The sequence below is a fragment of the Muscardinus avellanarius genome, assembly GCF_963383645.1.
Source record: "Muscardinus avellanarius genome assembly, chromosome: 20".
Lineage (NCBI taxonomy): Eukaryota > Metazoa > Chordata > Mammalia > Rodentia > Gliridae > Muscardinus > Muscardinus avellanarius.
Genome location: NC_137806.1, coordinates 5,123,953 through 5,139,007, shown reverse-complemented (window position 1 = coordinate 5,139,007; position 15,055 = coordinate 5,123,953). Strand labels below are relative to the sequence as shown.

At 46.9% G+C, this 15,055-nt stretch overlaps 1 protein-coding gene across 1 annotated transcript in view; it reads left to right on the top strand.

The window, feature by feature from the left end:
- Positions 1 to 15,055, top strand: part of PIP4K2A (phosphatidylinositol-5-phosphate 4-kinase type 2 alpha) — a gene marked incomplete at both ends in the record, with an annotated part of 165,876 nt that overhangs the window by 120,869 nt on the left and 29,952 nt on the right. Inside the window, 2 exons of the mRNA XM_080716894.1 lie at positions 7,743 to 7,889; positions 13,005 to 13,043. Coding sequence (XP_080573020.1) covers positions 7,743 to 7,889; positions 13,005 to 13,043 — 186 coding nt within the window. The remainder of the gene's footprint in view (positions 1 to 7,742; positions 7,890 to 13,004; positions 13,044 to 15,055) is intronic.

Genomic DNA, 15,055 nt, shown 5'->3' with positions numbered 1-15,055 from the left:
AGAGCCCAGGTTCACACTATCACGCAGAGACATAAATATTTATCCGTTGCGGCACCTCACTTAGAACCCTCTCTGCTGAAACCGTCAGTCAGCTGTGAATCTTTTAATGGCGTTTCATTTTGCGTGAGAGGAACAGCAAATCGGGGATTCATAATGCTTGTTATTCCCAGTGACTGCATAAGAGCAGAGGGAGCCGAGAGCGTGTGGCCGCTACGTTTTCTTTCCAGCGTCGGCTCGGTGATGTCGGTTACCAGTGCATCACAGCCCTGAGGAGCCTGTGGTCACACCAGACGTTCTACGGGAAACAGAGCAAAAGAGGAAATTTGCCCTTATTGAAGACACCATGGCGTCATGTATAAGTAGAATTTTTTAAAGACAGCTAAAACAGTAATATGTTATTGGAAGTGCCGGTTACAGACCAATGAGGACCCACTAATAGAAAAGTCTTCAGAGCACTTGGAGAAAAAACAGAAGCCACTATATGACCAGCACGGCAAGGAGGCTGAGACAGGAGGACGGCAGGCTCCTGGCCAGCCTCAGGGAGGCCCTGCACAGCTTAGTGAGACCCTGTTACAAGTCAAAGCTAAAATAGGCTGGGGGTGGAGCTCAGAGGTAGAATAGCCCTGGGTTCAATTTCCAGTACCACAAAAACAAACAAACAAATAATATAAGGATGCCTAGCTATGAAAATGTAACAGTGAGCAGTACTTAGTAACAAAACTTTTTAAATGCAAACATAAGAGCTGGGCTTGGTGGTGCACACTTGCAGACCTAGTGCCTGGGAGGCTGAGGCAGGAGGATGACAGACGACAGTGCAGCCTCAGCAAGTGGTGAGATTCTCATCAAACTGGTGAGACCCTGTTTCAAAGTAAAAATTAAAAAAATAGGGCTGGGAGTGTAACTTAGAGGTAAAATGGTCCTGGATTCAATCCCCGGTACCACAAACAACAACACTGTACATCCTTTAACTGATGGGGAAGAATTATCTGCCAGCCACATGACAGTGGTCAAACTGAAAGAATTATTTGTACCCTTTTTTTTAAGAGTAGCTGTAGGATTAAATGGTTGCTTCTTTATTCTTCCAATCTTGAAATTAAGCATGTAGAAGGAAAAAGGCAAAAATTTCTTAATTGTCTTATGATTGAGTAATGTTAAAAAAAAAAAAAGTAAATAGAGCCGGGTGTGGTGGTACACGATTGTAATCCCAGCATTCAGGAGGCTGAGACAGGAGGATCGCAGTTCCAGCCAGCCTTAGCTACTTAGTGAGGCCCTCTGCAACTCAGTGAGACCCTGTTTCAAAATGAAGAATAAAAAATAGGGCTGGGGTGTGGCTCAGAGGTCAAATGTCCCTGTGTTCCATCCCTAGACCCGCAAAAAATAAAATAAAAAATAAGTGAATAGATGTTAAGGATTTGTTTAACAATTTTAAAAAAAGAGAGAATACTCACACCAAAAACAATCATTAAGGAAAACCATGACATGACAGTACTCCATATATGCCCTTATTAATTTCAAAATATTTATTGATAAGTTATTTTGATAATTTATCTGTGATATTTAGGTTTCTAAAGGAACCCAAAAGCAACAGAAACATAAAAATAATTTTAATGTTTTTTATATTTATGAAAATACGACCTCACTTTATAAACATACACATAATATGCAGAACTGTTCAACTTTGGAAAGTATTTTATAGAGATCCTTTAAAACTAGGCGCTTCCATCATGCACCTAAAATATAACCATTTCTAGCTGGTGTGGTGGCACTCACTGTAATCCCAGGACCTGAGCAGCCATGGCGGAGGTCGCAGGCCCCAGGCCAGCCTCTGCTTCTCAGTGAGACCCTCGGCAACTTAGCCAGACCCTATTTCAAACTAAAAAATTAAAAGGGCGAGGGTTGTAGCTTGGAGAGGACCCCATCTTGATTCAATCCCCAAGACCATACCAGAAGGATGGAGAGGGAGGGAGGGGAGGAGAGAAGGAGAAGGGAGGGGAAGGAAGAAAGAGGGAGGAAGGGAGGGAGCCATTTCCCAGCATTTGAGGAAGCACAGGTGCTCCTGGCAGTGCCCTCCCAGCCCCTTGCTTCTCTTCTTCCTCCTCCCTCTGTCCAGGTCCTGCTCATCATTCGCCTTGTCCCCCCCGAGCTGACTGTGGGCCCTGTTCCCCTATCTTCACATTCTTCAGAACAAGGCCGGGCGTGGTGGCGCACGCTTGTAATCCCCGCGCTTGGGAGGCGGAGACAGGAGGATCCTGCAGGTTTGAAGCCAGCCTCTCTGACTTGAGACCCTGTTTCCAAAAAAAAAAAAAGTATAAAAATAGGTCTGGGAGTGTAGCCCGGAGGTAGAAGGGTTTCATCCCCAGTACCACCAAAAAAATAATAAAAGTCTATGCAAATCATCAAACATAATTCTTTAAACCTACTTAACAACAGATTGGCGTTACTGGGACTATGGCTCGCGTCCACCTCCTGTTCCTAAAGGATGCCCCACCTAATGCCTAACATTCAGGGAATGAGGAAACACTACGCTGGGTAGCTTACCCCTGCAGGGAAAACTCCAGAACCCTTTCTAAATTCACCCCCCCTTAGCCACGCGGCGGCAGTGTGTTTATAAGACTGACGTCCTTAAGCGATTGTTTTGTGATCGCGCCTTCTCCTTTATGGTTGCCACACATCTCCTTTTTTCTCCTGCTCTTTTCTCATGAAATGTTCTTCATTTATCATGGCCATCATGAGAAAACTCTTGGGCTTACCTTTCATCATAAATCACATTGGAGTCATTTTTCTGCTTTCAAAATCTGGAATTTTCACATTTATAACATCCAGAGGCGAAAGTCATGGTTGGTCGGTTGATTGGTTGGTTGGTTGGTTGGTAGGTAGGTAGGTACTGGGGACTGAACCCAGGGGCATTCTGTGTCTGAGCCCCAGCCCTTTTTATCTTTTGTGCTTTAAACAGGTCATGCTGAGGCTTTCCTTGAACCTGCAATCTTCCAGTCTCATCCTCCCAACTACTGGGATGATAGGCAGGTGCCACCATGCCGGGCTGAGAGACGGTATTAATTATAAACACAGCAGAGAATGAGGGAACTACGACACGTATCTTGGGTTGCTTTTTAAATTTCCTCCATTCATTCATTTTTAAATAATAGGTGCTTTTTATACTGGGTCCTGCTAAGCAGGACATTTTACACTGAACAAATAGACACAGTGCTACCTTGTACCGTAGTAGAACTTATTCTGAAGAGAAGCCTCACTAAACTAAGTGAATCCTTTGTGGTTGTGAAACACAGAAGAAAGGTTCTTGGCTGGAAATGGTAAGCTTGGCGGGGGGGTGGGGGAGGAATTGGCCAAAAGTAGAGAAAGGATTAAGGGAACAGAAGAAGGAAAACCAGAACGTAGCGTCTCAGAAGCCAAGGAAGGGTTTCAGTCTGGAAGGGTCCTGGGTTGGCGAGTCTGATGCTCAGCCGTTGCATTGGACCACTGCAGGGTCGCCCGTGATCTTAGTGAGAAGTTGAGGGGCAAAAGCCGGAGCGTGGTGTGGTCCAGAATGGATGGGAGATTAGGAAGAGCCGAGCCGGGCGCGGTGGCGCATGCTTGTAATCCCAGCATTTGGGAGGCCGAGACTGGAGGATCGTGGTTCGCGGACAGCCTCAGCTACTTAGTGAGGCCCTTTGCAACTCAGTGAGACCCTGTTTCAAAATAAAAAATAAAAAATGGGCAGGGGCTGTGGCTCAGAGGTCAAATGCCTCTGGGTTCCATCCCCAGACCCGCAAAAAAAGAAAAAAAAAGGGAAGAGCCGTAAATAAGTATAGACTTCCCAGAAGCTGGGAGAGCCAGTGGAGTGGAAATAGATGGAGAAAGAGGGATAGAAGATTACATAAAAGGGATTTTGTTTCTTTTTACTTTTGATTATAAAAATTCAAACATAAAGAAAATTGATACAGTGTACCCACCACTTCATTTCAAAATTATTAAGATTTGACCATGTTTGTATCATCTTGGATTTTTGCTGAATTATTTCAGAGTAAATGACCAAACCCGACATTTCTTCTCTAAATATACGCAGATTGTCTGAAACCTCAGTGCTTCTCCAGGAGCCTGTTGGGTTAGGTTGTGCACAGCATCCCTGAGTCGCGGCTGAGGAGTCTAATCGGCCTCTTTGCATCCACACAGAGCAGCACGTCATGCTGGATACAGTGGTCCCCAGCCCAGGTGTCCACAGCCCAGCTCCATGCTCCCCCAGAAAGCAACAGGGCCTCTCTCCCCCACCTGATGGGTAGAACTTCCTCTTTTGCAAAACTCTGACCCATGAAGGCTTTTAAAACCCCAGGTATCATCTGTATCTTGGGAATCTAAACACTTACAGATAGGCTTTGATATGATTTGTGGTTTTGAACATATTTTTCTCAGAAGTTTGAAGTTCATATAATATTATTTTTCATTAAAGAGCCCCACAGGGGAGCCAGACCTTTGAGAATGCTGAGCACATGGGGTAGATCAAATTTGGTCTTTTAGATAGAGAACTTGTGGAAGGTAACGGTGTGGATGTTTTTCTCCTAAAACAAAGACAATAGAACTTGTCGGTGAAGTCCTGGGTACCACTCAAAGGCTTCTTTTAGGATATTTATGCACATGAACACAGTTAATGTCTACCATGAGCCAGCCTCTCTGTCGCTCAGCAAAGATTTTGATCCAGGGCACATGTTCTACTGGCAGGACTATTTAAAAATAGTCTGCGATGGAATAATCCAAGCAGAACAGCTCAAAGAGTTAGCAGTGGCAGAGTGGCAGGTCCCAAGCAACACACACACACACACGCACGCACGCACGCACGCACACCACAACCCCTCACCACAGATTGTCCGTACAGCTCCAGAACTGAGCGGGTTTGGAGTGAAAGCGAAACCGGTGTCACGCTGCAATTTCTTACAGAGTTTTGTCATCGGGTCTGTAGAATGTGGTGTGGTACGCAGCGCTGGGTGAGGTGTGTTAACACACTGCTATGTGATCCTCACAAGCACCTTCCAGGTGAGGATTATGGTGTTCCTTTTCTGATCTAGGAACTTGTCCGAGACCCCACAGTGGATGGCAAGCCCAGGATGTGCGCACAGGGCCTTCTGGCCACAGGTGGGCCTGTCTCCCCCACTTACATGGTACAGATGCCTGCGGTCTGTGTCCAGGCCCATCTGATCCACCTCTCTCCAGAGGTGGGGAACGACAGGCATTTTTATTTCTTAGATCACATATGAGACATTTTCTTTTCAGCAGAGGACTATTTATCACCTGTTGTGCATTAGCAAAACTCAAGTTAATTTGTCATGTTTTGAAAGGAAAGATAGAAAATGTTCCATGCATCTGGTTTCAAATAGCAAGCTGAGAATGAAACTCTATCCAGAAAATATATCAAATTAAAATATCTAGCTCAATTATTGTAAATAAGAAGAAGGGGGAGCAGAAGCATCGCTAAAGCAACTTGTCAAATTCTGAATAGCAAAAATCAAATTCAGATGCTGATCCTCTCACTTTTTCTCTAATCGTCAAAACTAAGGGCTGGGGGGGGGGCACTGGAGGTTGAACTCAGATCTACCTCTTAGGTGCACCCCCAGCCCTGTGTTGTTGTTTATTTTCAAAGAAGGTCTTTCTAAGTTGCTGAGGCTGGCCAGGAACCTGTGACCCTCCTAGCTCAACCTCCCAAGTACTAGGATTACAAGTGTACCCCACCAGGCCGGCTAAAACCTAAGGGCTTTTTACTTCTTAAGATGGTTAAAAGTGCCAGGTGTGGTGGCACACGCTTATAATCCCCGTGCTTGGGAGGCAGAGACAGGAGGATCGGGGAGGCATAGACAGGGGGATCACACTGGTTCGGAGCCAGCTGCACTGGCTTAAGAGACCCTGTTTCCAAATTAAAAAAAAAAAAAAAAAAAAAAAAAAATATATATATATATATATATATATATATATATATATATTAGGTCTGAGAGTGTAGCCCGGCAGTAGGAGGGCTTCCAGGAACCCCAGTACCACAAAAAGAAAAAAAAAGATGGTTAAAAGTTACCAGACTTAGTTATAAGCAGTGTTTAATTGGGCATTCTAATTATTATTTTTAAATATGCCTTGTAAGAAAGAGAAAGAAAAATGCAGGCAGTATAAATTTTTAAAAGAATCGGAATTACCCAAAATAAAACCATTGCCATTGGGCAAGTGTCCTTCCAAACACGTCTGTGTAAATACGCACGGTGTGCTTGCAGTTTGTAATGGTGGAATTGGGGTATTCGAGCTGTTTACTCTCCCAGCAATTAGACACTCGTGTCGGGGGCACGGGACTTCTCTGGAATCTTCTTTCCCTCCCCCGTATTTTGTTTTGCTTTCACATGTGCGTGGCAGTGGGCGTGCTCCGCGCTGCGTGTCCCCACTCGCCCCTCCCCAGGTTGCTGAGGTTGGGAGTGGCGCTTCAGACAGAGCTATTTCATGCGTTTCCTCCCTCGAGCCTCTGTTCTCCCTGCTCCCTCCACAATTTCCTTCCACTATTCTGCTGCTCTCTCTCACTCATCTGGAGGCCCTTTTATTTTCTAATTTCTCTCTTCTATATGTGAGATAAAACATGACCCTTGACTTCCTGAGACTGACCAGTCTCACTTAGTATAATATTATCTAGTTCCATTCATTTTTCTGAAAATAACGTGATTTGGGTTTTCGATGGCGGGGTGAGACTCCATCGTGTGTGAGCACCACTTTTCTAATCCGTTCCTCTGCTGACGGACCACTAGGCTGGTTCCATATCTTGGCCACTGTGGATCGGCTGCTATAAACACGGGTATGTATTTAGCACTATAGCGTTCTGACTTTAATTCTTTGGGAAAGATTACAAAGAGTGATGTAACTGGGTCATGTGGTGGTTCCATTCCTAGTGTTCTGAGGAACCTCTATACTGATCTTCCCCCACCCCAACCCCCACTTTAAAGGAAGAAAATCTTACCTTTCCTTTAAAAAAACAGGGTTTAAAAAAAAAAAAAAGCTATTCTCAAAGAGAAGTAGCGCCATCTAGTGGCCCTTTGGGGTAGGATCATTAAAGTCCTCAAGCCGTGTTGTATTTTTGCAACTTTCACTGGCGATGGTGCTATCCTGGGACTTGTGCAGTGGACCCAGTAGAAACCAAGACCAGAGAGTCCTATCTGACCATGGAGCAGAACTAGGCTCACCGGGGTAGCAAGGGTCCCCTTTGACCCCAGCTCTCGTGGGCAATTTAGCTCTAGATTTTAACGTCTCAATGGAAAACAGGCAGCCTGGGCTTCTAACACTGGGCTCTGTACAAAAATTTTCTCTTTAGTCTTGACTTGAAAGGAGCTGACTTAGTGGCCAACTCGCTTTGCCTCAACAACAGGATTTAAGAGGTTGAAGACAGGGATCCCAGGTAGAGCATAATTTCACTTAAAGGGAATTGCAGAAAGGACTAATCACTACACACCTGCCTTGCATGATCGTGATTTTACAAATTAATTTAGAATGTTCGAAAAATACCTCTTTGGGAATAAAATTAAATTCCCTAACCTGCGTGTATACATGGTGCGCACAGATCTGATGCGCGACTGGTACAAACGTGATCGCTTTCTCTAAAAAGAACCTGATAGTTGGAGGTTTTCACTTTGTAGAGGCACCATATGCAAAAAGGAAAAAAAAAAAAGTTGTATTTTCTAAATGAGCTCATTTTGACCTCGTGTTTTTCGTTTTTCTTTCTTTCCTCGCAGTATATCGTGGAATGTCACGGGGTCACCCTTCTTCCCCAGTTCCTGGGCATGTACCGGCTTAATGTGGATGGAGTTGAAATATATGTGATTGTTACAAGAAATGTGTTCAGCCACCGTTTATCTGTATATAGGAAATATGACTTAAAGGTGAGATTGACTTTTTAACTTTTTGTTCCATGGCTCAAGCTTATTTATTCACATTATAAAGGTGGCAGTTGATCATATAAAATGCTTGGGGGGCCTCCGGAGCTTAAGACTACCAGGCAATTAGCAGTGTGTCCCATGAGGTTACACAGCCGTTGCTTTCTGACTTCACCAAAGACATGCAGTTAGAGATATCGTAGGTAAATAAATATTCAACACCAGCCATCTTATCTTGTGTTGAGCAGAACAGACCAAGCCCACACTCAGGAACGTAGCAGTCTGGGAAGGCAGATGGTAAGTAAAAGTCATGAGATGGCTTATCAGGGGAGGGTAGAGGTAGAAATAAAGGGCAGGACAGATATGGTCTTTATTGGATCTCAATACAAGGTATATCTGGAGAGACTGTAAGGAGATGGAGGCCGGAGCTAAGGGAAGAGAATTCCTGACAGAGGGGACGGGAGGAGAAGTGACTGAGACCGGCCATTTCACAGGAGACGGCATCACGGGAAGTTCTGAGAGTGGAAATGTGGGGTCTGGCTTCTGGTGTCACGGGCTGAGTGGGAGGTGCCCGCGTCAGAGATTAGCGAATGATGGCTTGCCTGCAGACCAGACCCAACCCGGGGCCATTCTTAAAATAAAGTTTTGATGGAATACCGTCATATCTGTGGTCTCTGTATTGTCTGTGGCGCTTGTGAACTGTAATAGGAAAGTTGAGCAGTAACCGGAGACCACAAACACTAACATATTTACCCTCTGACAAAGTACTGACCCCCGAGAAGGTTGGTTCTCAGGGTCTTTGGCCTTCGAACCCTTTTGGACTAAGAAAAGAGGAGCCTAAAAAGCCTTTCCTTTATGTAGGTTGTGGCTGTGGGTAATTATAATATTAGAAATTAAGCCGGGCTTGGTGGCGCACGCTTGTAATCCCCACGCTTGGGAGGCAGAGACAGGAGGATCGCGCAGGTTCGAAGCCAGCCGCGCGCACTGGCTTAGGAGACCCTGTTTCTAAATAAAAATGTAAAAATAGGTCTGGGAGTGTAGCCCGAAGGTAGAAGGGCTTCCAGGAACCCCAGTACCACCACTAATAATAATAATAATAATAATAATAATAATAATAATAATAGATATTAATATCAGAAATGTAAAAATGTTTATTTTATTTGAAATAATGACTAAACCATCATGTTAACATGTTTTATGAAAATAGCTATTTTTGGAAAGCAAGAACTTAGTGAAATATAAGTAACATTGTTTTACACTTTTGCAAGTCTTTGTAATGCCTGAGTCTATGTGGGACAGTTGGAAAACCATATCTGATCCTATTGTCGGCTTACTGAACTGTCTGTTATTTGATTGAAGTACGTGAGGAAAATCTGAGCACAGATAATGTAGTTGGAAAGAGGGAGGGGATGTTTTAATACTTTTTTCAGATAATTGGAGATATTCTTATTTGATTCTGTGCCCAAACTTAACAGTGGATAACTTCTCAAATTCATATCCGTGAATCCTTGTGCTCTTTTTATTTCAACCCATTGGCCTTTTTACATCAACTGAAGATTGGAAGGGGGGTCCTGGAGATTGAACCCAGGCACATTCCACCTCTGAGCTACACCTTTACACATTTTTATGTTTTTGTTTTGAGACACAGGCTCACTAAATTGTTAAGGCTAGCCTTGAACCTGCGATCCTCCTGTCTCAGCCTCCCAAGTTCTGGGAGTATAGAGATGTGCCACCATCCCCGGCTGTGCTGGGCTGGTGGTTTTCTGCCCCCCACCCCCGACATGGGGACATATGGGTTCCCTAAGTTATATGGCTCTTCCATATATTGACTCATCTCATTATACAGTATGCGGGAGTCACAGTCATCTCACTACCAAACTCCCGGGGAACGGCTTTCAGTGGATTGGAACGTTGGCTGGCTCGGGGCGGAGACAAGCTTTTGGAAATTCTGGTTTTCGCTTGAAAGCTCTTTATCACCGGCAACAAACTCTGTGGATTGTTTTCTGTAAAATGACAGCACACAGCTTCCCAGCGCGCAGAGGAGTCTAGCAGCTCTGTTCGTTTTTGAGCAAATATTTGCCAGTTTCTCAGAGCTGAACAAATACAAATTGTCAGTTGTTCTTTCAAATGAGAAACGTTGTTTCATGAAAAAAGTAGCTAGTTCAGCTCATAACTGAAACCATTGCAAAAAATGGTTCTGAGAAAGGTTTTCTTTCTCAGCAGAAGCATTTCATGTATATTTCCTGCACAGATAGTAGCGGTGTGGTACTCCAGGGTCGAGATTTAATGAAATTAATTTTATTGTTTCACATGTTTACATGATGCTAGGTTTGCTTTTATTATTTTTGGGTTTTGTTTTTTGTTTGTGTGGTAGTAGGAATTGAACCCAGGTGCCTTCTACCTTTAAGCCACACCCCAGCCCTATTTTGATTTTTTATTTTGAAACAGGGTCTCACTCATTTGTTGAGGACCTTGCTAAGTTGCTGAGGCTGGCCTCAAACCTGCAATCCTTCTGTCTCCACCTCCCAAATACTGGGATTACAGGGGTGTCCCACCAGGCCTGGCTTGTTTTTTTTTTTTTAATGACAAGTACTGTAACTACCACTTCGTGCCATTGCTTGACTTAAGCTAAGCTGCCAGCAGCCTTGCCCACCATTGCACTTTTTTTAGTGTCTATGTGAGTATCAAGACAGTGAAAAGGCAAATCATGTCAAATTAGTATTATAAAAATACTTAGTATTATTCAAATCAGTGTTGCCTTTGCAGACCCCTGACCACACTGAGAAATGCTCGTCTAAGTGAGGGAAACGGTACGGGCTTCTCCCAACATCCATCTTCTCCCTGTCCTTCCTCCCAATCTTAGCTCCAGCATTTGTCTCCCTGGAATTGCCCCGGGGGGGTCCCAGCCACCAAGTCTCTGCGGTGCTGCTCAGGGCACCCACTCCTTGTGCTGGGTTGATTGTCCCCTGGCAGGAAGCCAGAGGGACCCCTGAAGCCACAGGTGCCTTTTGGTTTTTGGCCCTTGGGTTTTTTGTTTGTTCAAGATTTTTTTTTCCCCCATTGTCTTTTGCGATGCTGTGGATGGAACCCAGAGCCTCACTAAACGCACCAAGCGCTGGGCTCGCTCGCAGCCCTACACGCGTGGCTTCCTGGCCACTCACATGTCAACTCCTGAGCTGCTGGAAGGAGACCTGGCAAGTACTGGGGTTACAAGCGTGCGCCACCACGCCCAGCTACACAATGAAATTTACTTAGCCATAAAGAAGAACAAAATTATGTCATTTGCAAGAATATGGTTGGAACTAGAGAAGATGCTACATGAGATTAGCCAGTCACAGAAGAAGGGTCACATGTTTCCCTGCACGTGTGAAAGCCAGAGAGACATTGGGACAGGAAAGTGACCTCCGATAAAGGAGGAGAGCCCCAGTGGCGTGATGGAGGGCCGGGGGCGGAGACTGGGCGAAGGAAACACGTCCACTGCACCACGTACACACACAAAGATATCGGTGCCAGTCTCAGTGTCGTGTCCGGAAGGAGAGGGAGCAGGTTGAGGACGCTCGCCAAGAGCTTTGTGCTTGTGCGCTCCGGTTACTCGGACCCTCGTGCTGATGTGTAGTCACAGTGCACCAATAAAAGGACGTTTTTAAAAGACTCCACCAACCCCGGCGTGGTGGCGCATGCTTGTAATCCCAGCATTCGGGAGGCGGAGACAGGAGGTCACGGTTCGAGGACAGCCTCCGCCACTTAGGGAGGCCCTTTGCAACTCAGTGAGACCCTTTTTCAAAATAAAGAATAAAAAATAGGGCCAGAGGTGTCGCTCGGAGGTAGAATGCCCCTGGGTTCCATCCCTAGTACTGCAAAAAAAAAAAAAAAAAAAAAAAAAAAAGTCTCACACCAGAAAAGGGAAGTTTCTCTGCTTGAATTCTTCCTGAGGGCACCCCAGCCATCTTGGACAGCCAGAGCTTTGAGGCCAGTTGTGAAATCCTCTGCAGCAGACACACACCGCAGAGATCAAGGACTGGGTTTTCTTCCACTTTCTGCCTCTCTGCTCAGCACAGGGCCAGGCATAAAAGAGCTGCAGGTAGACGTGTGTCTTTGAAGGAGTCTGCAAAGCGAAGGGGTCAGGACGCACCCGCAGGGGCTGGCCTAGAGTAGCAGGGAGGAGCTGGGGCACCCGGGGACAGGTGACTGGGGAGGCAGCCAGCAGGGTGAGGCCCGCCCATGTCTGGAAGGTGGGTGTTGGGGAAGGGCGCTCAGTACCCCCCCCCCCCGCAGTTGCCACAGCCAGCTGGTGGCGCCTTCCCCTTGGAAAATAATGAGACAGGTCACATGTGGCAATTGCGGTCGCTTTGATCCAGTATTTAATGTGTAGCTGAAGAGATTGTCAGAGCCGGGTGTGCCCGCATTTGCAGCTACTTGGGAAGCAGAGGCGAGAAGATGCTGAGTGAGATTAGCCAGTTGCAGAAAGGGAAGGGTCACATGTTTCCCTTCATGTGTGAAAGCCAGAGAGAAATCGGGACAGGAAAGTGACTTCAGATAAAGGAGGGGAGCCCCAGTGGAGTGATGGAGGGCCGGGGGCGGAGACTGGGCGAAGGAAACACTTCCACTGGCATGTTCAAGACCAGCCAGGGCAACTTACAAGGCTCTGTCTTAAAAGTGAAATTTAAATAGGCCATGCTGCTGGCCACCTGTAATCTCAATACTTGGGAGACTGAGGTGGGAGTGTAACACAGGTTGGAGGGCCAGTCTCAGGAACTTAGGGAGACCCTGCTTCAAAATAAAATAGTAATGGGGGTGTGGCTTGAAGGTAGAGTGCCCCTCGGTTCAGTCCCCAGTACCAAAGAGAGAGAGAGAGAGAGAGAGGCTTTCTGATTTCCAGCTGGTGGATAAATAAAAAATAGAGAAAGACAGGAGAGGTGATGATGCAGGGACGGTTGGGGTGTGGGCAGAGGACAGGATTCCTGTGGGGAGGACCACAGGAGGCAGAGCGGGCTCAGGCGTCCAGTGGTGCTCCCTTCTCCGTCCTCCCTCAGCCCCGCACCGCCCAGGACCGTGTTCCTGTTTGATGAGCGAGGCCCACAGCCAGGCGTGTACACATTTTTACTTTTCTTTCTGTTTCAGGGCTCTACCGTGGCTAGAGAAGCCAGTGACAAAGAAAAGGTAAGCGCGAGCTGGGCCCTGGCGGCTCCGTGTCCTCCGCGTCCTGCCCGTGTCACTTCCGTCCCCTCCTGCACAGCCCTCAACTGACGGCCGCTCGCTCTCCCCCCTGCGCCGTCGAAGTGAGATGATTGTTCGTTGTGTGATTCAGAGATTGACACGCAGCCTGCTTCCAAAACATAGTTGCTCACATGTAAACTTTACAAAGGTTGGGTTACAGCTCAGAATGCCCCCGTGAGCCAAAAAGCGGGGTCCCGAGGCCACCCGGCCACCGACTGAGCGGACGGGACCTTCTCTTTGTCTCTTTGTCTAAGTCAGTTTTCTCATCTGTCAAGCATCTGCCTGAACAGCTTCAGATTACAACTCTACAGTATTAACGTAGGAAGCTATGCATGACACACACCTGTAAACTCAGCTACTTGGGAGGCTGGGGCAGGAGGGTCTCAAGTTCAAGAACAGCCTGGGTAACTTAGGAAGACCATCTCTTAAAAAAAAAGTTAAGATATGATTGTCTCATTTTTACTTAAACATTAGAGAAGACAAGACCACATCTTTTTCTCTTTGTCTGATGTTGTACAGAAGGCAATATTTAAATCACACTTCGTTTTTTTTTTTTTTTTTTTTTTGGTGGTACTGGGATTCCTGGAAGCCCTCCTTCCTCCGGGCTACACTCCCAGACCTATTTTATATTTTTGAAACAGGGTCTCTTACGCCAGCACGGCTGGCTTCGAACCTGCGCGATCCTCCTGTCTCCGCCTCCCAAGCGCGGGGATGACAAGCGTGCGCCACCACGCCCGGCAACACTTCGTTTATTATACAAGATTATAGACAGTCGATGTGAAGGGTCAGTTTGAATAAGAATTTGAGAAGTAGATTCCTATATGTAAAAATGTAAACTGAGCCAAATCAACATGCTTCCGTGAAAGAGACCCATGGATCTTTACATATTCCTACTCCTCAGCTATGAAAGAGGCTTTTCCAGACTATTCCACTGGAAATCAAGACTCAAGAATATTTTTTAGTTTTTTTGTTTTTAGTGAAATTCATTTAGAATGTCATTCCATTTCCATTTAGATTTTATAAATGTGCTTGTCTACTCTCATTTTTCACCCAGAGATGTTTATGAATATCTTCATGATTGCTGTCCCAGCACTGGGGGCTAAAATAAGAGGCTGCCCAGGCACACCTCGCAAGGGCAGCCACCGGGAGGTAGGAAATGTCCCTGTCACATGAGGAAGGCCCTCCGGGTGCTTGGAACAGGTGTCGGGGCACCTGACGCAGACGGCGCAGGGCCAGGAAGGAGCTTCCTGGAGAAGGTGATGCGGGGTTTAAGAGGAGTCGGCCAGAGGAGGAGCAACGGGCCAAGGCCCAGGGAGCCCCAGGCGTTGGCCAGAAGGAGAGACGAGGCTATGGGGGGCCTTGGTCCAGTTGGGGAGGCCGATGCAGTAACCCCAAGAAGCTGGGGCCCGAGCTGGGGTGGCGGACCTGGATAGTCGAGGCCCGGGGCCGGGAGCGTGTGTGGAGGGCCAGGGACAGCCCTGCGTTTGTGCTTGGACAGTTGGGCAGGGCTCGCTGCGCTCACTGGAGCAGAGTACAGCACGAAGGCTGGTCAGCAAAGGCGGAGGAGGGCGGAGGCCTCCCTGAGGGTGTGGAGAGGAGAGAAGCGGCCCAGGCCTGAATACGAAGAGCACCACGTGACGGGGTCAGGAGGAGAGGGCCCACGGGCCAGCCGTTGAGGAGGGAGCGGCGCGGGAACACTGGTTGGTTATGTAGATGCCTCGGTGACCGTCTGTGGCGAGCCGGCATTTTGCCAAGCGTTGTAGGAAGGACGCAAGAGGGCCATGGTGTCTACCTCAGGGAACTTGTGTTCCAGGAACAGCCCAGAAACCAGAGGAGGAGACCTTTGTAGAATCGCACACCCCTGCCAGGCCAGGGAGGCTAAGGACCGAGGACTAGGCTTCCCATCAGCGGGGCCTGGCGGCAGAGGGCGGGTGGGGGCCAAAGCCAGATTCCAG